Below are 26,617 nucleotides of genomic sequence, written 5' to 3' on the forward strand. Positions count from 1 at the left end.
AAAAAGAAATATTAACTACTAAATGTTACTAAGTTTTCATTAGGGACTTCCCTGGTGGTCCAGCGGTTAAGACTCTGCCCTCCCAATGTAGGGCGCCCGGATTCGATCCCTGGTCAGGGAACTAGGTCCCACATGCCACAACTAAGAGCCCGCATGCCGCAACTAAAAGATCCCACATGCCACAACGAAGATCCCACGTGCCGCAACTAAGACCCGGCGCAACTAAATAAATAAATATTTTTAAAAAACCCAAAAAACTCCATCTTTGTTCCCTGCTAAAACCTACATTAAAGAAACAAAAACAAAAAGTTTTCATCAAATGATCACCAGTGTTTAAACTCAAAGTGCTACTGAAGGAGGTAAACATTCATTCACATAACAATGGGGTCCCCGACCCCCAGGCCACAGACCACTACCACTCATGGCCTGTCAGGAACTGGGCCACACAGCAGGAGGTGAGCGGCGAGGGAGCGAAGCTTCATCTGTATTTACAGCCACTCCCCATCGCTCGCATTACCACCTGAGCTCTGCCTCCTGTCAGATCAGCGGCGGCCATTAGATTCTCACAGGAGCGTGAACTCTACTGTGAACTGCGCATGCGAGGGATCTAGGTTGCACGCTCCTTATGAGAATCTAATGCCTGATGACCTGAGGTGGAGCTGAAGTGGTGATGTTAGTGCTGGGGAGCGGCTGCAAATCCAGATCATCATTAGCAGAGAGGTTTGACTGCACAGAGACCATAATAAATCAATTGCTTGCAGACTCATTTCAAAACCCTATCAGTGAGTGGCAAGTGAAAGCAAGCTCCCACTGATTCTGCATTATGGTGAGTTGCATAATTATTTCCTAATATAGTACAATGTAATCATAATAGAAATAAAGTGCACAATAAATGTAATGTGCTTGAATCATCCCCAAACCACACCCACCCCCGCTGGCTGTGGAAAAACTGTCTTCCACGAAACCGGTACCTGGTGCCAAAAAGGTTGGGGACCACTGATACAATGTTCTCAATGGACCAGTCATGCCTAAAACAGCGATATCTCACAAACCCCAAAAACAGTATATTTAACCAGGATTTAGAACTAAGCACCAAAAAAGAAAAAAGAAAAAGGGAAAAAGAAAATAAACTATCAAAACAGAAATTCCTTTCTGAGTTAAAAAAATTAATTTACTATTTCTTTTAAACAAATCACATTTAAACTATTTCATACAACATACATATTTTTGTTAAATTTTTAAGTATAATTTTTATTGTTTCTTTTAAATCAAAAATATCAAACTTAGGGAATTCCCTGGCGATCCAGTGATTAGGACTCTGAGCTTCCACTGCAGGGGGTCCAGGTTTGATCCCTGGTTGGGGAACTAAGATCTCGCAAGCTGTGCAGCGCGGCCAAAAAAAAAAAATCAAACTTAAATACATGAGGTTGCAAACACAAACACTTCTTCTATAAGAGAAAAAAAATCTTTTCAACTACAATACAGAAAACTGGAAGATTAAAAAAAGAATTCAAAAAAGTGCAAGTTCATAATCAGATGCTTCAAACTGGCAGTTTCCAAAGTATCATATTAATACAACAAATCTAAATTTATGACTTAAGATGCTCTAAACATAACCAGAGCAAGGTAAAGAACAAGAGTGTTCCCTACTGGCCAGTCTTTGATTAGATTTCAAGAGCTCACTCTTAATTTGATCGATAAACTAGGTTTAAAGTGATTCAAGTCAGTATCTTTCAGAATTTTTTAAGCCCACTAATACAGTTCTTTGTTTTTCTTGTTCCTAATACCTATCTTGCAATGCTGCCATAAGGATTAGAATGAATACATGTGAAGTCTCCAGCCTTTAGTAAATACTCAATAAGTGACAGTTATAATCATCATCTTCATAAGATGATGATGGCTGCTCATAAACTTAAAAAAATAATAATTTATTGAGATGAAATTCACATAACATAAAATTAACCTTTTTATTTATTATTTATTTATTTATTTTTGGCTGCATTGGGTCTTTGTTGTTGTGCGCAGGCTTTCTCTAGTTGTGGCAAGCGGGGGCTACTCTTCGTTGTGGTGCACAGGCTTCTCATCGCGGTGGCTTCTCTTGTTGTGGAGCACGGGCCCTAGGCGCGTGGGCTTCAGCAGCTGTGGCTCACGGGGTCTAGAGCACAGGCTCAGTAGCTGTGGCACACAGGCTTAGTTGCTCTGTGGCATGTGGGATCTTCCCAGACCAGGGCTCAAACCCGTGTCCCCTGCATTGGCAGGTGGATTCTTAACCACTGCACCACCAGGGAAGCCCCCAAATTAACCATTTTAAAGAGGACAGTTCAGTGGCATTTAGTATATCTGCAATGTTGTGCAACCACCACCTTTATCTAGTTCCAAAATATTTCCATCACTCCAAAGTAAAACTCCTTCCTTACCCATTAAGTAGTTTCTCCCCACTTCACCCTGCCCTCACCCCCTGGTAACCACTAACTGGAGTTCTATCTCTCTAGATAAATCTATTGTAGATATTTCATATAAATGGAATCATATAATATATGACCTTTTGTATCTGGTTTCTTTCACTTAATATAATATTTTGGAGTTATACCCACATCACAGTGTGTATCAGAACTGAATCCCTTTTTATGCCTGAACAACATTCTGTTTATGCATATACCCATTTTACTTATCCATTCATCCATGATGAGCACGTGAACTACTTCCACCTTTTGGTTACTGTGAATTTCTTCTATAAACATGCATATACATGTACTTGTTTGAGTGTCGGTTCTCAGTCCTTTTGAGTACATACTTAGGAGTGAAACTGCAAAGTTATATGGTAATTTTATATTTAGCTTTTTTGAGGAACTGACAAACTGTTTTCCACAGTGCCTGAACCACAGTGCCCTGAACCAATGCAGGGGACATGGGTTTGATCCCTGGTCTAGGAAGATCCCACATGCCGCGGAGCAACTGGGCCCATGAGCCACAACTACTGAGACTGCGCTCTAGAGCCCGTGAGCCACAACTACTGAAGCCCAGGTGCCCAGAGCCTGTGCTCTGCAGCAAGAGAAGCCACTGCAATGAGAAGCCCGCGCACCACAATGAAGAGTAGCCCCGGCTCGCTGCAACTAGAGAAAGCCCATGAGCAGCAATGAAGGCCCAAGGCAGTCAAATAAATGACTTAGGGGCTTCCCTGGTGGCGCAGTGGTTGAGAATCTGCCTGCCAATGCAGGGGACATGGGTTCGAGCCCTGGTCTGGGATGATCCCACACGCCGCAGAGCAACTAAGCCCGTGAGACACAACTTCTGAGCCTGCGCGTCTGGAGCCTATGCTCTGCAACAAGAGAGGCCGCGATAGTGAGAGGCCCGCGCACCGCAATGAAGAGTGGCCCCCGCTTGCCGCAACTAGAGAAAGCCCTCGCACAGAAACAAAGACTCAACACAGCCAAAAATAAATTAAATAAATAAATAAATTTTTTTAAAAAAATAAATTAATAAATGACTTAAATTTAAAAATAAATAAATAAATACAATTATTTAAAAAAAAAAAAACAGTAAGAAAAAAATCCATTATACTCCAACTGAGAAAAACCACTGAAAATGTTTTGGTGGGTATCCTTGAAAACATTTTTTCCTATGCTGAAATTCACCTTTAAAGAAATAAAAAAAAGATTATAATGCTTACCACATACCAGTCCCTATTCTAAATGCACTATGTATTTTGACTAATATAACCCTCACATCTCCCCCATGATGCACTATTATTATTTTCATTTTACAAATAAGGAAACCAAGACACACAGAAGAAAATTAACCTGCCCTAGGTCACTTGGATCATAAGTGGCAGAACCACCCAGCAGTCTGACCCCATAGTTTTGTGGGGGTTTTTTTTTTGGTTTTTTGGGTTTTTTTTTTTTTTTTGTCTGTGTTGGGTCTTTGTTGCTGTGCGCGGGCTTTCTCTAGTTGCGGCGAGCGGGGGCTACTCTTCATTGTGGTACACGGGCTTCTCATTGCAGTGGCTTCTCTTGTTGCGGAGCACGGGCTCTAGGCGCACGGGCTTCAGTAGGTGCAGCACGCGGGCCCAGTAGTTGTGGTTCGTGGGCTCAGTAGTTGTGGCTCGCGGGCCCTAGAGCGCAGGCTCAGTAGTTGTGGCGCATGGGCTTAGCTGCTCCGCGGCATGTGGGATCTTCCTGGACCAGGACTCAAGCCCGTGTCCCCTGCACTGGCAGGCGGATTCTTAACCACTGTGCCAAGAGGGAAGTCCTGTACTTTTAATACTATATTATAATGACTCTATACCGCCTCCAAAAAAATTGACCATTATATACCTATATACCATTTGTAATCCCCTAGTATATTATATCTTTCCATTCCAATAACTTTCTTAAAATCCTGAAATCGGGGGACATATACTACATATTTTGATATACTGATTTTTTAAAGCTATATATAAAATATCAAATTTGAAGAAATCCTTAACATTAATATTCTGTTCTTATGAATAATCCAATTCTTGAAGCTAGTCTAAGCCAAAATACTCTGGAATTCCACCCCTACAAAAATTCATCTTTAAGAAACCCCAGAGCATATCTATTTCATGATAACATGCTTTTAAACTCCTCAAATACCTGTCACCGTTTCTTTCTCTTTCTCCTCACTCCCCTTTCTTAAAAAAAATCCCTCAAAGCACCCAGCATACTACTGGGCATTCATAGTAGGCACTCAATAAATATTTATTGATAGACTGGCTAGACAATGCCATGTTGGATAGAGATCATGTAGAAACAAAGGTCATCTTGTGAGAGTGAATGCAGCTGGACCTCCTTTCTCTCATCAGGAAACCACATGGATACCCACAAAGCAGTCCATCCCAGATAATGCGCAGTGACACAGCACTAGAAAAACAGCTAACGCTCTCACTCACTTTGCGTAAATGCTGAACTTTGCACTGAGGTCAGTAAATACACAAACAGGCAAGGTACAAACCAAGAGAATTTTTTTTTAAAGTGGGGTGAGGTGAGAATCCTAGCAACACACAAATGACAGGCAAAAACAAAAATCCTAAAGGGCTTGGTACACGCAGTCCTAGCCAATTCCAAGTGCTCTATGATGTCTGTCACACCACAGGGCATGCCCAGGTCCCGGAGAACCATTTGGCCTTAGAGCAGCCCCCTGCAAAGAAGGAAGGCAGTCCCTGATGAGCCTCAGATTTCAAAGTCTGGCTAATCCTCGTGAATTGAGAATCATGATGGTTCAAACTTTGAATACAGAATTTTTATAGCATATAACATTTAAATAATATCCTTTGTGAATTTTCAGATCCTTATCCATGAATAAAGGGAATTCAGTTTAAAAAATAATAGCCTATACATTTTTTCTGAATCTAGAAGGCCAGGGCACTAGAGATAACATAGGTACTACACTTTGACATGCAAATTACTGGAAACACTTGAAACATGAGCAAATACTACCTAGAAAGGCAGGGTAGCTTGAAGACCACACTCCCATTTGTAAGGGAAATAAAGGTGGTTTCCAAGAAAAGAGACCAAATTCCCAGACTATATGATCACTGAAGCAGACACCTCAGTAATGTGCAAAGTCTCTACTTTTGTCTTCTACATATACTTAGTATGGGAGCTGCAAATACGAGCTCGCCTGCTTGTTAAAACAAAAACAGAGAGGATTATTTTCCTAAGGTCTACTTTATGAGTGAAGATAAAGACTTCTAACAAGAGGGAACAAATAATCCAAGAAGGAAAACAAACAGAAAGAGTCTGGAAGAAAGTAGAAAGAAACAAGTGTGTCAAGAGGATAATTTACAGGAAATATGTGATATTTAGAACAAATGAATAGATAGGTGGGTGGATGGGAAGGAGGGAGGGAAGGAGGAAGACGAATTGAAGCTATACAAAGCTTTTCATCAAACAGTTGGTCCATACTTTCCAAAGCCACATACAAAGCCTCACTTCAAAGAATGGTGAGGAAAACTCACAGAATCTAGCAAGATCAGGGAATCCTGTTATTAGCTTCAAGATGAAAAAATATACAGAGGTGATTAATAATGCCCTTCAGAAGAATATAAAAACAGCTTAATTTCAATCTCACAAAACTAACTTGGCTGGGGAGGTCTCTACCAAAATGAGCCATCTATTTAAAGCAGGAGAAAAAGCTAGGCTAGACTAATCAAAACCACTTTCACTGCTCCAGAATCAAGTTGACAGCACTAATTATGAACTCAGTGTTTTTTCCTCATTTTGTACAGAATGTCAGTTATATTTAAGGAAAAACAAACTGTTTTAGAACTGAACAAATGATACAGTTATCCCTTCAGGTTCTAGGTTCCTATGTTTTCACAGCTGTCACATATTTACACCACTGTACAGAGCAGCTTACCCTTTTCTCCTCCCAGATGTCTAGACATACAAATGGACTCCGCTTATTAATTATGTCAACTATTCAAATAAACAAATTGATTAAATATAAAACAGGGTACCATGATTGCATTTGATAATTTCATTTTTAAATATATAATACTTTTTGATGTTTTTCTCAGATTGAGCATATAATCAGGATTGTACTTTTTTTTCTGTCCTTATTTCACTTTGTTGCCTAAAAGACTGATCAAACAAGTTAACAGAGCACAGTTACCTCTTCAAGATTATGGTAGTTCACCCCAAAGAGCACTGATCTCAAGCCCAGAGAAGTTGCCATACTTTACTCCTTGTAAAATTGTGAAATAAATTGAAATTGTGAAATACATTGGAAAAGTGTGAAATAAGATACAGCAGCCTATTAAGACCAAAAAGGGAATACTAATTCATTAGGAATATTTCTCTACACACCGCTAACATTTGCTAATTCTAGGTAATGTATACATGGGTTTGTGCTTGTTTTATTATTTTTTTAGTTTTTAAAGTTTTCTGGATATACATAGAGAAAATAAATCTAAGTCTAATGTTCGAGGTTTCTAGCTGGGTTGACTAGATTAGTGTTTCTTCAAGAGTGACAGCAAAGCATCACCTGGGAAATTGTTAAAAGCGTAAATTCTTGGGCCCCGCTCCAGGCCCACTCAATCAGAAACTCTCAGGGTGAGGCCCAGCAATTTGTGTTTTAACAAACCCTCTAGGTAATTCTGATGCACACGTAAGTCTGAGCACCATCTGACTACGTAGAAGATCTTACCATTCACCCAGAACAGAAAACAAGAGAAGCAGGCTGGGGCAGAGGAGATAATCAGGATAAATAAAGAGCCTTCGCGCTTTACCAACTTACCTTCTTTTCCCTCCTTCCTGCCACACCCCTAGGTGGCCACTGTCTGCCTTCTAACTCTCCCAGATAAATTTATTTAGCACTCATGAATTTATGCTTCTTAGTCTGTTTACATTGTACTTTTTTTTAAAATCTCTAAATTCTCAGCGCAAAATATACATTACAATTACCTGGGAGAATGTTTTAAAAATACTGATGCCCACCGCTTCCACCATATGAGGACAAGCGAAGAGAAGGCAGCAACCCAGAAGAGGGTCCTCGCCAGAACCGACCCTGCCATGCGACACCCTGATCTACAACCTCCAACCTCTAGAACTGGGAGAAGTAAATGTCTGTTGTTTATTTAAAAAACAAACAAACAAAACTGATGCCCAGGTCCTATCCCATACCAATTAAATCAGATTTTCTGGGGCTGGGGACTGGCCAAAAGTATTTAAAAGCTCCCCAGGCAATTCTAGTGTGCAATCAGCAGAAAACCACTCAGTCTAAATGAAAGTTTTTGTCTCTATTTAATATATTTCCAAGTATGATGAGGAAAGTACTTGTATCAGAATCACCAGGGGCACATTTCTCAAAATGATAGTTAAGATAATCTTCAATGATACATATATGTGACCTTTTTTAAAAATAGCTATGTATTTACTTTTACAGGTTTTTTTTTTGCAAGTGATATGATTTCCATGTATGGCAGTGAGAATTTCATTTTAAAATGCTTCCATTTTTTTAAAGTGTGCCAACTTTTTAAAAAAACTAAATAAGAGAATAGCACCAGGGATGGGGCAAACATTGCACAGATGCTAAGGGAACAAAAGAGTTTGGTTAACCTTGACCAAGGTGCTTGTTAAAGATACAGATTCCTGAGGCCTACCCCCGCAGTCCTAAACCAGAAACTTGGGAGTGGGGTCCAGAAATTTACATTTTTATCAAGTGCTCCCAGGTGATTCTTATTCACTAAAGCTTAGAAATGCTCTAGTAAGAGGTATTTGAGCCTTCTGCCACTAGGCAGAGAACAAGTTTGGATGTCAAAGGGAACCCTCTCATTCCATTCATTTCACTACCACCACTTCCTGGTCTCACAGGATGAGCCCAGCTACACCTGCCGGGTGAGGAAGCAGCAGTCCCTAGGTGAAGAGCCATCCTGACCTCCCATTCCGTCCCTTTACTGCAAGTCTCTCGGAAGCCAGAGCTCATTCTAATTTTGCTCTCTTCTTCTCACCCGCACATCCTCCTCAGCAACAGCCCTATGCCTTGAGCATCGCCACTCCAACAGACTACCTCTCGTCCGGCGCTCATTCACCTCTCCAGCTACCCTGTGAAGCTAACGCTTTTGAAATGTCACAGAACACTGACATAATCTAATCACCTCAGGTTATATTTGTGCTCTCAGATTCCAATGATAAGCATTCTCTATCCATTCAAATTGAAATTGTTTTTAACTACTTGTCTATTGTAGCTTGGAAACAAGTCACCCCACTAGACAGAGGACTGAGAACAGGTTTCAGTTCACCTAGCAACTCTTATCCATTAGTAGTAGCCAGTGGTTCTTGACCTTGACAGCGCATTAGCATTACCTGGGGAGCTTTTAAAACTCCCCACATGGAGGCTGCGCCCCAGCCCCAGTTAAATCAGAATCTCCGGGTGCAAGGGTGAGACCAGGCATCTTTCCCCGCCCCCCCCCCCCCCCCCCCCGCTTAGGCTTCTCAGGTGATGCCAACATGCAGCCAAGGTTGAGAACCACGGAGCTGGGTTCAGCTAGCAAGATCACCAGGACAGGCTTAGAAGCTGTCTGCCATGGGCGGGCAACGCTCTTGCCATCACTACGCGAGATTCACTTAGCCAGCTACAGGAGACTGACACGACAGTGACTTCTGAGGACAAAAATTCCAAGTCCCAACACTAATATTTAAATATAAGTTCAAAGCATATTTAAATACAAGTTCAAAGTTCAATACCATACAGCACAAATGATTTCAATTGTTTTTGGAGTCTCTGTGATACAAATCCCTTTCATCTTCATTATACTCCGTAAAATTAGATCTATTAATTCAACATCCTGGACAGACTGCAGTCTAATATACTGTAAATCTTTTGAGTATGTGGAATTCAGATTTTAAAACCTATTTTGTAATAAATATGCCACAAAAAAAATTTACTATGCAACATCAAGTGAAAAGTATATTCTTCAAAAAAGTAATAACATTCATTTTACTCTTGGTGTGACAAAGAAATGATGTTTAATTTTAGGAAGCTACAATTCTTTTAATAAATGAAAACCTGGCAAAGAGAGTCACCGTTGTATCCACTTCCTGCCATAAATGCCAACAGCAAGTACATCCAATTTCAAGTTCCTCTGAAGCCAGTGAGTGGGCAGAAAAAAATCATAGCCAAAATGGGAAACACATGGCATTCATTCTTTGAAAAAAGTCAGCAGTGGATGACAACCAGGAGGGGAAGCCATCTGTCACAAGAAAAGGAGGTGGCAGTAGCTATCAAGGACTAAAACATGCCACCTCAACCGGGGCAGGGTCAAGTCTTAGATTTTAATTCCAGCTAACTTTTGTAATAAGCAACAGTCTTCAAAATTATTAGTGTCAAATTATGGATGGAATGGGTAAGAAGAAGAAAAATCTACCAACACAGTTCAATTCTACCAACACTGTAACTCTTGCCTTGCTATGAGGAAGAGCAACAACATAGTAGATGGAAATCACACACACGTAAAAATCAGAACAAGTCAACACTTGGACAAATTCAATTTCCTCTAGTATAAAAAGGACTGGCGGTTTTATCTGCGTTGTATTTCTAGCCTATAAACACTGGCCCAAAATGAAAAAGGAGAGCAGCTTCCCGAACAGGAGAGTAAAAGTGAACCCAAGCCAAAAATCACCTTTGCCACTGCCCCACCCTTCACCTAGCCCTCCAGCCACCCTAGCCACGCCCAAGCCCTGCAGAACACTGGAGCTCCTGCTTCGGGCTCCACCTTTAAAAAGGTAAACTCTTTGGGCAACTTCAAAGATTCGAAAAAATAACCTTACTGAAGTGTCAGGCTTATCTTCTCTACGGTCCTAAACCCACTAAAATTGGTTTCAGACACAGTAGGCTTCTAGGCTTCAAAGGATCCTAACAGTGAGTGTCAGTTACCATAATTTTTAAATCTCAAAATACAGGTGATGTTTAATTCAGATAAAGTGTAGCCACTAGACCTCTATTTACTGAAAGCTGCATTTTATACTGTCGTCAGAATGTATAAAAGCTGTTTCTGAATACGATACAATATTTGTGAAATTAGAATTGGTCACACTAAGTCCAGTTTAGTCCCTCACTTGCTAACATTCCTTCCCTCATTCTAGCGGTTTCTGAAACCTCACTTCCTCCCCTCAGAGCCTTCTTCCCTAAAAGGAAGACAATGATTTCCTCTAGAATAGATTCATCTAAATATCCAACTACTGGTGATTCAATTTTTTTTCAGACTTTGGCATACAAAACCATATTTATTCTTTTTTTTAAAACGCCATTACATTTTTTAATTAAAACTTATCTGTTTGCATCAACAAAAGTTTAATTTTTAATATAATCGACTTGGGAGGTACACCTTCTGCTCCTTAAGAACAAAATAATAAATGTTTATGATGACGGCGAAGAACACAGTTACTCTCTACCAAGGTAATAGTTATTATTCTAATTATACCAAAAATTAGACAATACGGTCCAGAAATGACCTTCACTATCTCAAAAGTTCAATAAGGAGGACGTCAATAAGTAGATCATCTCAATCAACAAACCTCTGGGAACAATCTACGGAGTCCAACGAACAAAAAAGTTCATGAATCATGAAGCAATCAATGTTGATTTCTTCATTCTACTCCTCAATAACATTTTGAGCAACTATAGCATAAGGCTATTTCCCTCTTTCCCTGAAATAATTAAGGTAAATGTGAAGAATGCATTTAGTGTCCTGAAGTGTCCTATTTGTTTCTTCTTCCTGACCATCTAGTACAGTAGTAAGGAGCACAGACGTGGAGCTCAACTTCTGGGCTTGAATCCTGCCTCTGCCACTTAACTGCTGTGTGACCTTGGGCAAGTTCCGTATTCTCTCTAAGCCTCTGTTTCCATATCAGTAAAATAAAAATAACAGTACCTACCTCCATAAGATTGTTATGATTAATAATATAGGCAGAGCACATAAAATGGGGCCTGCTTCTTAGCAAACACTATACAAGCTATTACTACTTTGAGTAGTAGTAGCCGTTAGTTATCACTACTTATTCTGTTGTCTAAACCAGATGTCAGCAAACTTTCTCTGTAGAGGGCCAGATTAAATATTTCAGGTTTAAAGGACCATATGGACTCTGTCACAAATACTTAACTATACCACTGCAGTGGGAAAGCAGCCATAGACAATACACAAATAAATAAGCATGCCTATGTTCCAATCAAACTTTATGTATGGACACTGAAGTTTAGATTTCATGTAATTTTCACATTCACAAAAACTACTCTTCTTTTGATTTTTTTTCAATCATTTAAAAATGTAAAAGCCATTCTTAGCTTGCAGGGGATGTATGAATCCTCTGGACATGATTTGGCCCACAGACTGTAACATAAAACCCCTGTTGTAAATCAATGCATCTTAAATGCCAGTCCGTGACCAAGTTTCCACCAATCCTTAATAAAATCGTCACTGTAAACTTAAAAGCTATATTTTCTTGGGAAGGACTGTTCTTTACTCTGTAATTATGCAATTCCAACTCCTTTGGTGTTACCATGTTTTTCCTCTTATAAAATGATACTACGAGTATGAGGTCATTTATCTTTTTTTAATTGTCTTTACTTGACAATCCCATGCCAGGTCTGCCCCACTACTTTTTTGGGGGGTGTTGGGGGTGGTGGTGGTTGTTTATTTTACTGGTGTGTGAACTCCAAGTTCAGGAATCATTAACCTAAAGCTTTCTGCCTAATCAAAACAAGAGAAGTAGTGATATGTGTCACTGACACCTGCTGATAGTTAAACTAACCAAATTACGACTTTACCATCTGCTAAGCTGTTCACCTGTATCTCTTTTCTCGGCCCTTTCTCTTAACGTTGACTCCTTCCCAGAAGCATTTGGATCCTATGATACTTCCCATCTTGTATTTCCTCCTCCAAATAAAATATTCACATTTAATAAATGACTATGTACATGTTAATTTTTCAATAAATATTTTAAACAAGTATCTGCATTTCACTCAGTTGTTCTTAGTTGAAAATGCCACAATGACATTTTATTTGGCTTTGTAACCAGAAAGACCAAGATCTGTCACTTCCCAGATATGAGATGTGAACAGATTACTGTCTTGATTTTTAGTTTCTTCACCTATAAATGAGGACAGTATCACTTCCCTACAGGATTTTTGTTAGAATTAGAAATAACATATGAAAGAATCTAGTATGGCATTTGTAAGTGTTCTATAAAAGTAGTTATTAACATGTTCATTGGGTTTCTACAGGAGGTACTCAGAGATGTACTTGACAACAGTGTCACTGTAAGACTTCATTTTCACTGACAAATCTACTACACTATTTTTAAAGGTACAGTAGATGATATATAAAAACCAAAGAGAACACCACACGTAACACTACATTTTTAATGGCAGTGAAGTAATAACAGAGATAATGTGAGCAAAGAGCACTTATTAGTGACATATATTAATATTTATATAAAAATTTCAGCTAGAAAAAAGTAACAGCATAGAAATAAATAGTTTTAAATAAACACAAGTAAATATAAACATTCTGTGCTGTCCATCCTCAAGAATTCTCCACTGTTTTGTAAAGGTTAAGTCTTCTTCATACAAAGTCACATAGTTTAAATTATTTACAGAGAGTTTTGGGTCCAACTAACCAGCCAGAAACTCCTTACCACAGAGATAAAACAGAGCAGTAAAAAAATTATTTCCAGCAATATTACATTCCTTTTGGGAAAGCACTCTATAATTCATGGATGAGTCACTGTGGAAATAAAAATGTTAAATAATGGGTAAGACTGTAACTGAAAATCCTGAGAGCTAATTACCCTACTCAAAGTTCCTGGTAACTCCTTCAGGAATATTAAGGCTACACTGGTAATAATTAGTTACCCAAATGAAACTTATTATCCATTGTGACCCACTTTCTAGAAAAACTGTATAGGTCCCATGCTACTGCTTCCCTCCTCACAGCAGATTATAAGATACATCCCATACTTCAAAAAATGTTCTACAACATTCTTTGTATTTATGAAATATGAGACTTGGTTCCAATTGGCATTGATTGCTCTGTATACCTATTATGGCACTTAGTCTTGTCCATAATTTTATACATATTATCTCCTTTAATCTCATTTAATTATCACAACAATCATAAAAGCATTTTCTCCATGTGACAACCGATGAAACTCACAAGAAAGCTCTTTGCTCTTTATATGCAAGCACTGATTTTATGCTGCCTACCTTGGAAAGGACATCAATAGTCAAGTATTTCTCATTCCCAGAAGGGCCTACCTTGGTTATGTGAATCAGTCTTGAACCAGGGCATTAAATCAAAGTGAAGAGATTCTTAGAGAGAATTCCATTAGGAAAACTGACAAAAACAAATCAGATAACTGGTGGGACTTCCCTGGTGGTCCAGCAGTTAAGACTCCGCACTCCCAATGCAGGGGGCCTGGGTTCCATCCCTGGTCAGGGAACTAGATCCCGCATGCCGCAACTAAAGATCCCACATACCACAACGAAGATCCTGCACGTGGAAACGAAGATCCCACGTGCCGCAACTAAGACCCGGCACAGCCAAATAAATAATAAATAATTTTTTTTAAAAAATCAGATAACTGTAGAAGTAAGAAAGAAATCTCTAGAGACCACCTTGTCCAACCCTCTAGGGTTTACAGATGAGAAAACAGGTCCAAAAAGATTAAACCATGTACCCATGGTCACGCACCTAGTTACTACTGACCAGCAGAGCCAGGATCAAAATGAGAATGCAAGTCTCCTTTTTTAGAATCAGTGTCCTATCCACTACACCAGTGATTCCCAAGCTCATCAGACCCAAGGCCACCCTTCCCCTTCTTATAACAAGTATTTTGTAATGTGCCCTTTACTATCTTAAAATAAAATTCATAGATAATAAGCCTACCCTCACATACAATCCAAAAAAATAAATACAATGCTCTGTGAAAGAAAGATAAGGAGTTTTATAATAAAATAACATGTATTTTAACATGTGAAATGCTGACATGGGCATGTGCAGAGAGAGGCTGCTTGGTGGATGCACTGGTCAACAATGCAATGTTGCTGCTTAAGTCATTTTCTAAAATAATAAAAACTCTACATAAAGTTCCAAACAAAACAAAGCACGATCTTCCATCAACTTACACAGTAGTCCCAATGCTAGAAAATTCAATGTACACTGCAGCTATTCAAAATGATGCTAATGTATTCATGCCCATTTATGTATATAGTTAGGATCTAGGCTCAGGTAATTATAAACAGATTTCTCATCTATACAAATTTCTGGCAAGACGTTTGAAAATCATATGGAATAAGGGAGAATTTTTCAATGCAGGGCTATCCTAAGCATTTCAGGGTATCTAGGAATCCTGGGCCCTCTCTACCCTAAATCCAAAAACTGCCTTCTGCATCCAAATTATGCTTCCAGCCGATGTTCCCAAAACTTTCCAACAATTGAGAACAACAAGTACCTATCACCAAAAATACCAAGAGAAATTCAGGAATTTATCCACTACTATTTAAGTAGATTCTCTTTTAACTGCTTCGTTTCTTGAAAATGCTCTGTACCATGGGTAGCATGTTTTCTCAGAGAAACAAGAAATATACCTCATGAAATTACAGGATAGGAAAGGTTGGAACTCATTAAGTATGCTTCTCTCCTAAGAATTTGGCACCTATGCTAAATGCCTATGCCCATCAAGAGCCATGTGGCTCTTAGAATAAATTACTAATTACTCAGATTATCCAATCTATGAAAGATAATTAAAACTAAGAACGTTTTCTGAATATATTCTTCTACTTTCTCAGTAGATTTTAAATCCTACACTACAACAGTTTTCACTTAGCTCCCAAAAAAATGTTTTTCTTTGAAATAGAGTGAATTCTGTAGGACATTTATAATGTAAACAGTGCAATTGTGTAAAAATAAATAAATAAAAATAGTATGCTTAAACAAAGATTTATCTGTGAACAGCTAATCAAAGCAGATTTGCTTTCATTTTAATACCATTATCTCAGACCAACAACAGGAATGATACTGGTGTACAAAGAATAATACATATAAATACCAATCCAAAAGTCTTTACAGATGGTTTGTAAGTCATCTATAACATACCATTATTTATATTTTTTTGACAATGAAAATATCTGAATTACAGACACATATCTCTTCCTAGATTTCACAAAACATAGAAGGAGAACTCAATATAAATAATGAAGAGACTTAACCTGAAAAAATGTTTCTCAGTTATGCTTTTAAGGACAAAGTTCTTCATCACAAAATTTTACAGCACAGAGGAAAATTTAAGAGGTTAACTTGTCCAAATCCCTGCTCTAAGGCAAAAAAATGTATTGTGTGATAAGCCAGTGGATGCCAACCTCTCATCATATCTTATGCTGGCAGTATCAGAAAATAAAAATACATATTTTCTCTTTTTTACTATTCAGAGAATTTAAAAACCAAATCAAGATGAAACATACAAAATAATAGGCCTAAACATTCACAAGGTAACTTTAGCAGAAACCAGCACATATCATGGGCTCTGCACTCAACAACAGCTCCCTATTTTAAGTTTAATGGGTATTCCTCAAGCACAAACTAGTTAATTAAAAAGTTACATAAAATTTTCCATGAGAATGGCTTAATATGCATTGCCTGCCAATATTCTTAGTCTTTAAAATTGAGCTCGCTCTCTTTCAGAATTTTACAATGCTTTCTAATAGTTAAGCAATAGTAATACAGATTCCCACTGTCAAGGAATTCTTGATGATTTGCTCTCATTTTCAGGGCAACAAATTATAATGTTCAAGCACTGCTCACAAGTCAATTTTTAAAGTATGCAATAGTTCTTGAAGAATTTAAGACCTCCTTTATTTAAGGTTATGGATATTAAATGGCTCCCAGAGAGTGAACAAATTTAAAAATCACAATTACAACCAAAAATTGATCAATATATCCTTTTCCTTTTTTTAGTTTCTTCACAGTAAAAACTGGGTAACTGATGAGACAAAGAAAAATCCTTACTGCAAAACATTCAATAAGGAGAATATTTACTGGTTAGCCAACTGTAACTACTGGCTAAGATAGCCCACCCAAGGCACCTCTCTAATGACAGAAAAATATATGCTATCAACAAACAGCAACAAGAAGAAAACATTGGATCTTTTGACCTTTTTCAACTTGTTGCTATTCCTTTCACTAATGTTTCTACTAAGGGGTACTATGTATTTCTAGAAGTCTATTATCCTCCTATTCATTTTACCCTACAAAATAAGATACAGTGTGAAAAGAACAATCCAGGAGAAAATGTAAGTATTCTTTACATAGATCCTCTAAATCACTAAGACACTTTAATGTTAATGTTAATTCAGTAGTCCAAAAATTCAAGAAAACAATTTACCACCTTAATAGTTTTCACATTGCTTACAGCTTTATTTCTAGTTTAAGAGCAGTTCAGCAGAAAAATACAATGATACAAAGGGGGTGCTCAATGTTTGTTAAATCAACAATATTAAATATTAAACATTAAAACTAGTATTTAAAAACAGACGAACACTTTCATAAGCTTGTCAGAAAAAGGGTGGCATCTCTAACCACGGTTTATATCTGAGAACGCACAACCAAAACGATTAAGGACAGATCTCAAAGCAGGAAGTTTCATTCAATGCACATGGATAAATTCATTCCAAAACTTTGAAGAAGCACTTTTCCAGCTTTCTAAAACAGCAAAGCTTTCCATTATTTAATACTGTCTGGGCTGAATTTTGGTATTAGGTTTTATCCAGTCTTTTCCCATTATTTACTATTACTGAAGAAATAGTACAATTTCCTAAACCATGGCGAAGAAGCAGAAGCCTTGCTGATGTCAAAGACCACAACGTTTTATTACAACACAACAGATAAGAGAAGAGGGGTATTATAGCTAAAGAATAAACTAATCAAGACCCTTAGTGGCAACCTCTTACCAGAGTCAGAAGACCCCAGGTAAGGCCTTTAGACTTGTAGTCCCTTCTGCCTGGAACATTTCACCCCAAAGAGTCACATCATTCAGGTCTCTCTTTCTCAGAGGCATAAAGCACTTCTGCTGCACACTGAAATACAATGGCTGTCTCAACAAGCACCATTTTAATTTAAAAGACTGAACTCACAACCAATGATTATTCAGACTCAGGTATACAGATAAATTTTTCTCAAAATTTAAACTGACCTGTCAACTCAAAGACAATAACTGGCAATACTTCTTGCCAATGATAGAATCCGAGTTTCAAGGAAAACTCAGAATTTTGGAAAACTTGTATCTCCTGTCTGGTGAGCTTACCAATACTTGAAGACATTTCTGATGAAATAGGAAGTGTTATTAATGAATGAATTTTTAAAATCTGTCTAATGAAATGTGTCAACATTTGGAAGACCTACATAACTCAATGAACCAATATTTTCCAAATGACCAATACACAGTGTTACAAAAGCAGGAGAAGGCATATGTATTATTCATGTATATCCTCTACATGTAAAAGATCTGTTCGAAGTGCAAGACAGACCAATTTATTTTAATGTAACAAAGTATGGAAAGGTCACTGATAGGATTTCAGATTCCACACTGCACTAACTGTAAGAAACTACCACTCACTGATGAAAATGTTCTAAAATTACATTATGGTTTTGATCGCACACCTCGCAGTAAATTTACTAAAAAAATTAATTGAATTGTACACTTAAAATGGATGAATTTTATGGCATGTAAATCATACCTCAATAAAGCGTTAAAAAAAAAAACTCTCACTTGTCAAATTTTGGTGTGGTTTCAACATATCCACGGGCTCCCCTGGTGGCACAGGGGTTAAGAATCCATCTGCCAGTGCAGGGGACAGGGGTTCGTGTCCTGGTCCGGGAAGATTCCACATGCCACAGAGCAACTAAGCCTGTGCACAACTACTGAGCCTGCACTCTAGAGCCTGCGAGCCACAACTACTGAAGCCCACGTGCCACAACTACTGAAGCCCGCATGCCTAGAGCCCGTGCTCTACAACAAGAGAAGCCACCGCAACAGAAGCCCACGCAATGCAACGAAGAGTAGCCCCTGCTCGCCACAACTAGAGAAAGCCCGCGTGCAGCAACGAAGACTCAGTGCAGCCAAAAAGAAATTTTAAAATATATATATATATATATCCACAATTATCTGAAAAGGCTTTTAAAATACTCCTGCTGGGGGGCTTCCCTGGTGGCGCAGTGGTTGAGAGTCTGCCTGCCAATGCAGGGGACACGGGTTCGAGTCCTGGTCTGGGAAGATCCCACATGCCGCGGAGCAACTAGGCCCGTGAGCCACAACTGCTGAGCCTGCGCGTCTGGAGCCTGTGCTCCGCAACAGGAGAGGCCGCGACGGTAAGAGGCCCGCGCACTGCGGTGAAGAGTGGCCCCCGCTTGCTGCAACTAGAGAAAGCCCTCGCACAGAAACGAAGACCCAACACAGCCATAAATAAATAAATAAAATAAAATACTCCTGCTGGGACTTTTCTGGTGGCGCAGTGGTTACGAATCCGACTGCCAAGGAAGGGGATACAGGTTCGAGCCCTGGCCCGGAAAGATCCCACATGCCGCAGAGCAACTAAGCCCGTGCGTCACAACTACTGAGCCTGCGCTCTGGAGCCTGTGAGCCACAACTACTGAAGCCCACGGGCCTAGAGCCCATGCTCCACAACAAGAGAAGCCACCGCAACGAGAAGCCCGCACACCACAACGAAGAGTAGCCCCCGCTCGCCGCCACTAGAGAAAAGCCCGCGTGCAGCAACGAAGACCCAATGCAGCCAAAAATAAATAAATAAATATTATAAATAAATAAATAAAAAATAAAATAAAATACTCCTGCTTCTTCCAACTACTTATTTATATGAAGCCTGAGTTTCTTCATATACTTCAACCCAAACAACAAATTGCAACAGACCACTGAAAGCAGAAGCAGATATGACAGTTAGCTATCATCTATTAAGCCAGACATTAGACTTGCAAAACTATTTTTCATTAAAAATGTTATTTATGTTAACATTTAATGTGTTCATTATTTTTAAATATATCAGTAAATATTTTTTGAATTTCTATTTTAGTCTCCAATATGGCAAATATTGATAGATAAACACCTACATAAACAAAAGCTACTTGAGGTTCCTCAATAATTTGTACAAGTGTACCGCATCCTGAGGCCAGTTTGAGAACTGATGCTAAAGGGGACCATACCTGAGTGCCTGAGGGCTCATCCAAAATCAGAACAGTTCCAAGGGTGGTTTCAAAGCAAAACAGGTCCTGCATATCACATGCTCTGGAAGTAAATGAGCCACTAGCCACAGCTAGGGATGGTACAGTATGCACATCAAGGCTGAATTGTTTCTCACCTTCTCAACCTACAAGGTCCACAGATGAAATTAAGCTGGACAGGTGTCATTTCAACCAAGTATTCTCTACCAATTGTCAAAATGCAACAGAACTTACCATGAGCCTATTAGGTAGGAAAGACTGCCAGAACAAACAGAAAGGGAGGTAGTTTCAGTAAGCATTACTGCTGATAATATGGAAAAATAAAAGGAACACATCTATGTTAAAGACTAGCTTTCCAACTCCAGAAGGAAAAATAAATGTTTTTGGAGATGCACATGGCAGCACAGAAAGTGAGAAAAAACAGTTCATGAAAGATTTCTAATCTTGTCCTAGGGAAGAACAGAACATTTTCAATATGAAGAAAATCATTTTCTTGCTGAAAGCACATTTCCACAGTACTTCTCTTTTTGACAAATTTACTCCAAATTCATCATGCAGAGGTACCTAATTTCAATGAACTTGTTAACTAAAACAAAATAAAGGACGTCTATTAGCAAAAGTTTGTTCATGACAGGAATATAAACATTCACCTTTCTAAATGAAGAGTGACTTTCAGTAATCGAGAGAGTCACTCAAGATATCTACCATCAAAGAGAAATACCACAAGAAAGACAGAAGACCAAGACACAGACACAGCGGGTGATAAACCATACATAAAACATGTGCCGTTTAATGGCTTTTCTCTTCCTCTCCACTCCTAACTCCCACAAGTAGGGACATTCAGCTTGTGGGACTGAACTAACTAGATCAGTAAAATTTCCAGCATTAACAAGCAAACATATAACGACATCCCTGTGCCTGTACCTGAGGTCACAGTCACTAGTCTCTTATTTCCAAATGCTTACGAAAAACTTCTCCTCAAATAATGAAAACTAAATTCACCACTTCTTACCCTTAATCTAGTTCTACTTTCTAATCTCTAACCATGTATCATCAATGGCAAAAACATTTCCTCAGTCTCAATACCACAGTTCATCGCAGTCTTCTCTCTTGCCATCACAGTCTATATCCCAATATCTCTTTGAAAATACTTCGTGGATGTGCACCTCCTTCCCCATTCCTATTACCCAAATAAATCCAGGCCTCCTGCAACGAACTCATTCGCTTTCCCTGCCTGCCTGCCTTCAATCTGCTCTGAAGACGAGCAATAAAAGCTGCTCCTAAACAATTTTTTTGGTTATGTCATTCATTCCCTTGTTAGAGAACACCGTAGGGCAACTTCCTGTTACTATCTTCAAATTCTTCTTTGAATAAGTCAGATTAAGAAAGAAAAAAGTTACACACTTTTAAAGGATGAATTAAATTCTACCTCCATAAAGTTGTCATAAAGGGAGAGAGGGAGGAAGCTAGGCCGGGAGCAGCAAAAGAGGGTGGGAGGAGGGGGAACTCTCTAAATGGCTGCCGGAGAAGTCACTGCAGGCACCCTGCGGAGCTGAAAGACCAGGAGCACCCACATAGCTGTCAGAGGCATCTGGCCTCCCAGGAACCAATTCCAGTGATGGTCAAGCACTGGACTGTGAAACTGACTCTTGCACCAAACGGATATAGCTTTGTTAGAAAATACATTCCTCCATGGAGCCAGAACCTAAAACCTTCGTATCTGTACTCATTTTTCCAGTACTAGCTTTCCCAAAAAAATACCAAAGAAGAAAGAAAGGGAAAAAACTTCCTTCTTCATGGCTGCCCGTCGAAACACAGAATATAACTAAAATGCCACACGTCTCTCCTTTAGAGTTCCCGCAACCACTTGTTATAAAGCATGGTTTCCAGGCCCCTCCAATACTCTTCCGGGCAAATAGAGCAGTGGTAACATGATAGCAAGTTCCAGGGACAGCATGATTTTAAAAACTAAAATGGAACTATGACCTCCCTTGATCAATATTAGTGTAACTAAAAAAACCAAGTTCATTTCCTGGTTTCTTTTGCACGAAAGAATAAAAAAAGGGTTTCCCAACTCATATCTAAGCTGCCATCTTCATAGATTCTGTAAATTAGCAAACCCATAAAACCAATTCTATCACTGAGATGAAATCACACATTAGACCACACTGCAAAATGTAATAGAGGGGAAAGAGAGACTGCAATCCTCTGGTAACTTCTCTTATTTCCTCACAAATAAGCCCTGTCAGGTACTTGTACAACAGTTTTTATTAGATTCACTGGATCATTTTCCATAATACTCCACTACATCCCAGGTAAGCAAATTTACCAGCTCTACAAGAAGGCAATTTCCCACACGCATTTATATACCTTCGCACATGACAAAATCCAATGGATGGGTAGCTTATATTTCTATAAGCTGCACATGAACAAATTTTGCTTCTCAAAATGACTGTTAACTCCCCAAAAGGAGCATATCTATCTTACATTTGACTTAGTTTTCTCAGGACATTCCCCACAGTGCCTCTAACACGTGCCATTTCTGGAATACCAGAAAAGATCAAATCTATCTGGAAAAGAGACTAGACTACCGATTTATCCACAGTACTCTGAATAATCATTCATAATTCATCTCTGTGTTAAAACGGGATTATCAAAAAGAAAAGTTAAACAAATAGTCCAAGACAGAGATCCCAGATTTTGAAATCAGACGCTAAATGACAGTGAAACAATTAGCAACCTCATGAAAAAGCTTATTTAAATTCAAATAATAATGGCTTTCACCATGCGACAAATCAAGGTACAACCTAAAATTATTAAAATGTTAATAGTCATGAGTGTCCAAACAGTGAGAACAAATGACAAAACAAAGATTTACAGAGAGCAAGTCTCTTTTTTAATTTCTAAACTTCAAATTCTCTTGATCCTTAAATAAATAAAATCAAAATCAAAAAATCAGAATCCTGAATAAAATCAAACTCCAAGAGCAAAAAAATACAAAAAGCAAAACATTAAACTCGGGCTTCCCTGTTGGCGCAGTGGTTGAGAATCCGCCTGCCAATGCAGGGGACGCGGGTTCGAGCCCTGGGCTGGGAAGATCCCACATGCCGCGGAGCAACTAGGCCCGTGAGCCACAACTATTGAGCCTGCGCGTCTGGAGCCTGTGCTCCACAACAAGAGAGGCCACGACAGTGAGAGGCCCGCGCACCGCGATGAAGAGTGGCCCCCGCTTGCCACAACTAGAGAAAGCCCTCACACAGAAATGAAGACCCAACACAGCCAAAAATTAATTAATTAATTAATTAATTTAAAAAATTTGCCAAAAATGTCACCCGCTGCCTCAAAAAAAAAAACAAACATTAAACTCACTTGCCATACTATAATATTTTTTTAAATGTACTGTGATCACACAAAATTCCAATGAAAGTGGTTTAAAATAATTATTTTAAAAATAAGCTTCCAACTAAACATACAGGAATATTACAAGGCATAATAACCAAAAAGAAGTATGACAGTATCTTTATTAGATGCTGGTTAGAATAAAATTAAAAAATATAAATCATCCAAAGCCTTAGCTTTGCAATTCAACCAAGCTCACAGCTGGACTTTTATTCTTCATCAAGTAAACACACCAAAAGCCTTCCTCATTCTCAATTTAAAAAAAGAAAAAGAAAAGGCTTTTCCTGTTAAAACATATATTGTTCCATTTCTCCAACCACCAGTACTTGAAAGTTCAGTAACAAAAGGAGTACAAAGCATAAAAACAGCTGGATATTTATTTTTGAAACAATCTTCTAAAAGGACTTCCTAATAATGAACCATACACATTAGGCAATTCTAAGCAAATGTGTTTTTTCATGTGATAGGACTCTAGACCAAGATCTCTGTGGTCCAATCAGATCAAACATTTAGAATGTGTCTAAATCCCCAATCTCAAACTGAAATGGGGAAATTTGTTTAATTACTGTAAATCCTATTAAACCAATCTTCTTTGTAAAATGGAAAATGTCCAGCCTCTGAGGGCTATGGAGGGTGTAATGAATGCAGAGTTTAATTAGGGCCCACTGCCGGCTCACTATAATCTATTAATTAGCATTTTCAGTTCTCTGTATCTCATTGCAGTGTCTCACTTTACTTTAAAATTGCACCCTTCATTTTTTGGACCAAAGTTATACAATTTTAGGATTGTGTGGTAATTATAGTGGGTGCAGGAAGAATACACTCCTGCCAGCACTGGTGTGTAATTAGGGCAGGGGGTGGAATCTCGATAAGGCATTGTTCACCCTCCTTCAGCGCATATGGTTTTTTTGGCATCAGAGCCCTGTGGACTGTTTCACTTCCACTGGACTAAAGTGCTGAGTTCCCACCATAGTCTTTTCAGAAGATTCAAATATTTGCCTTTGAATGTAGCTTGATAATTAGAAAGGTTATTGTCACTGCTTTTTATCCACACAGCTTTTAAAGTACAGGCATAATTAGCTGCCTGAATTATTTGAAAATAAAGAAGTAAGCCAATAATTTTTTTTCCTCGTTAAAATGGACTGGAAATTTCCAGGTTGCTGGATAATTAAAACCGTCTTGGTGATAGGCATATTTTCAGCATCATCAAAAAGGTACACTGAAGGCTAGCTAATTCAATGATAAATTCAATAACCTCAATTTAACATTCAACTTCTACCAAAATCTAATTTATATTTTATATATAACCAATCACAGCAAGTTGCCTTTCTTCCACCTTAAATCCTCAAATGTGAAGAATTAAAGAATTTTTTCTAAAAAGGATCCTGAAGTTAAACTTTCCTAAATGTCAAGAGAAAGAACTGCTACTCATTGTTGGTACTTAATAAATATGTACATCATCAATGTTAACTTTTTAAAATTAATTTCCGTTCTGTACTGTCAACATATTGATTTGCCTTGTGATAGGTTTTTTTTTAAGATTGACTTTTTTAACATTTACTATGGTAAATCTTAATGCTATACCCCACACTTAAGTTACATAGCCTGAATAATTTTGATAATGGATCTTAGAGCATGTGGCAAAATTACATTCTCATAAGAAGTGAAAAAAGATAATATATGCTGAAAGAAAAGAGAGGAAGAGAAAGAGAAGCTAGGGAAAAGAAACAAGCAAGAATTGTGAGCAAGCAGTCATGGTAGCCAGAAACAAATTAAAGCACAGGACCAATCTGGAAAAGGCGAAGAAATGGAGAGCACAAAATACTAAGAAAAACAGGAAGAAGGAAAATAAATGAACCAAGAAGGGAAAAGCCTAAGAAAGAAAAGAGAAAGAATGGCTCATTTCATTTATGTACATGAATTGTTTCATACATACAGAATACAGAAAGGCAAACATATATATATAACTAACCTGGTTTTCCTCCTGCACAACTCTATACTGTTCCTTCCAAACAGTGATTTTGGAAGCTTCATCTTTTCTCAGGGCTCGTTCTTTCTTCAGCTCTGGGCTCCAGAAGGTCTTGATGCTATTCATTGAAGAACTTAATTTGCTCTCCTTTACTTCCACATCCTTTCGCAAGAGATCATTTTCCCTTAATACTTCCTTCAGCTGTGTCTGCAGATCCATGATTGTGTTATCTCTTGCTTGACGAAGAGAGTGAGGAACGGTGGATGCCATGCTCACAGGAGGGAGGTGATGCTCTCCAAATGCTATGGTGTCGCTAGCAACCCCACTGCTAGCTATATTGGGGCTACTGCCCATAGCAGTCATCCTCACACCATAAGGCAGACGTCCTCCAGAACGGCCAAGTGTCATGGTGCTTTTAGGTGTTTCTGAACCCACATTTTCATGGTCACTTAGGTACATAGGGCCAGAAGTGGCATAGGCAGCATTTAAGGACTGGATATTCTCCATTGAAAGGGTTTTCCCACTGCCACCTCCGACACTGCTTCCAGAACTCCCTCCTGTACTATTGGTTCGACGATGACCCAAGCGAGGGGAACGTGGAAGCCGAGGTGATCGCCCAGGGCTCTGGTTGCTTGGTTCCACCTTCCCAACTGAGCGAGCACTTCCATACATGGTTGCAAGATGAATTCAGGTGCCAGGAAAGGTGTAAAGCAGAAAACAAGATACGGAACTCTGTGAGGTTTCTCTATGGCTATAAGTCGGCTGAAGGCTAATCAGAAATACCAGGTCCTCAGCTGTCCAATCTTGAAGAAATAGCTTACACCATATCTGTAATGAAAAGATCACACATTAACTCCTCCAATAAGAAACACTTCCCCTCTCAGACACTCTTCATTGCCCCCCTTGAGCAAGACCTCCCCTTCGATCATCTATTTGCTCCTGTCCCTGTCTACAGCATAACTTATTTCTCAGTAAACATCATTGTAAAAACACTCAACATGTCTCAAAACTGAATACTGAAACCATACCAAGCAAAGGGAAAAGAAAAAGAGATAAGAGGTATAAAGATTGGCAAGAAAAAGATAAAACTCAGTGTTTGAATATATGATTTTTCTAACTGGAAAATCCAAGATCATCAGCTGACAAGTACTAGAACCAATAACAGAACTCAACAAACTGCTTAGGCACAGATCAATATATACATATCAGTACTTTTCTGTACACTAGTAATAACAACTAGAAAATGCAATTTAAAAAAAATCCCATTCACAATAGCAACAAAACCATAAAGACACTTTGCTATATAAATATAACAAAAATGTGCGAGAATTTTTGGAAAAACTACAAAACACCCCTGAACAGAAGGAAAGTTATCCATGTTCATGGATGAGAAGACAAACATTGTAAAGGTGTCAGTTCTTCCCCAACTACTCCACATGCCAATGAAAATCTCTACAGGATCCCTCACATAACCCAACAAGCTGACTCCAAAATTCAAATGG

The 26,617-nt window shown here is 38.7% G+C and overlaps 1 protein-coding gene across 10 annotated transcripts in view; it reads right to left on the minus strand.

Moving 5' to 3' along the window:
• Positions 1-26,617, minus strand: part of ERC1 (ELKS/RAB6-interacting/CAST family member 1) — a 423,805-nt gene that overhangs the window by 361,948 nt on the left and 35,240 nt on the right. For all 10 annotated transcript variants that reach the window (XR_009505264.1, XR_009505265.1, XM_059935032.1 and 7 more), the window contains exon 2: positions 25,119-25,943. Coding sequence is in view for 8 of the 10 variants with exons in the window: in XM_059935032.1 (XP_059791015.1) it covers positions 25,119-25,787 (669 nt within the window). In the remaining 2 variants the exon portion in view is untranslated. The remainder of the gene's footprint in view (positions 1-25,118; positions 25,944-26,617) is intronic.

Source organism: Balaenoptera ricei, chromosome 10 (assembly GCF_028023285.1).
Source record: "Balaenoptera ricei isolate mBalRic1 chromosome 10, mBalRic1.hap2, whole genome shotgun sequence".
Lineage (NCBI taxonomy): Eukaryota > Metazoa > Chordata > Mammalia > Artiodactyla > Balaenopteridae > Balaenoptera > Balaenoptera ricei.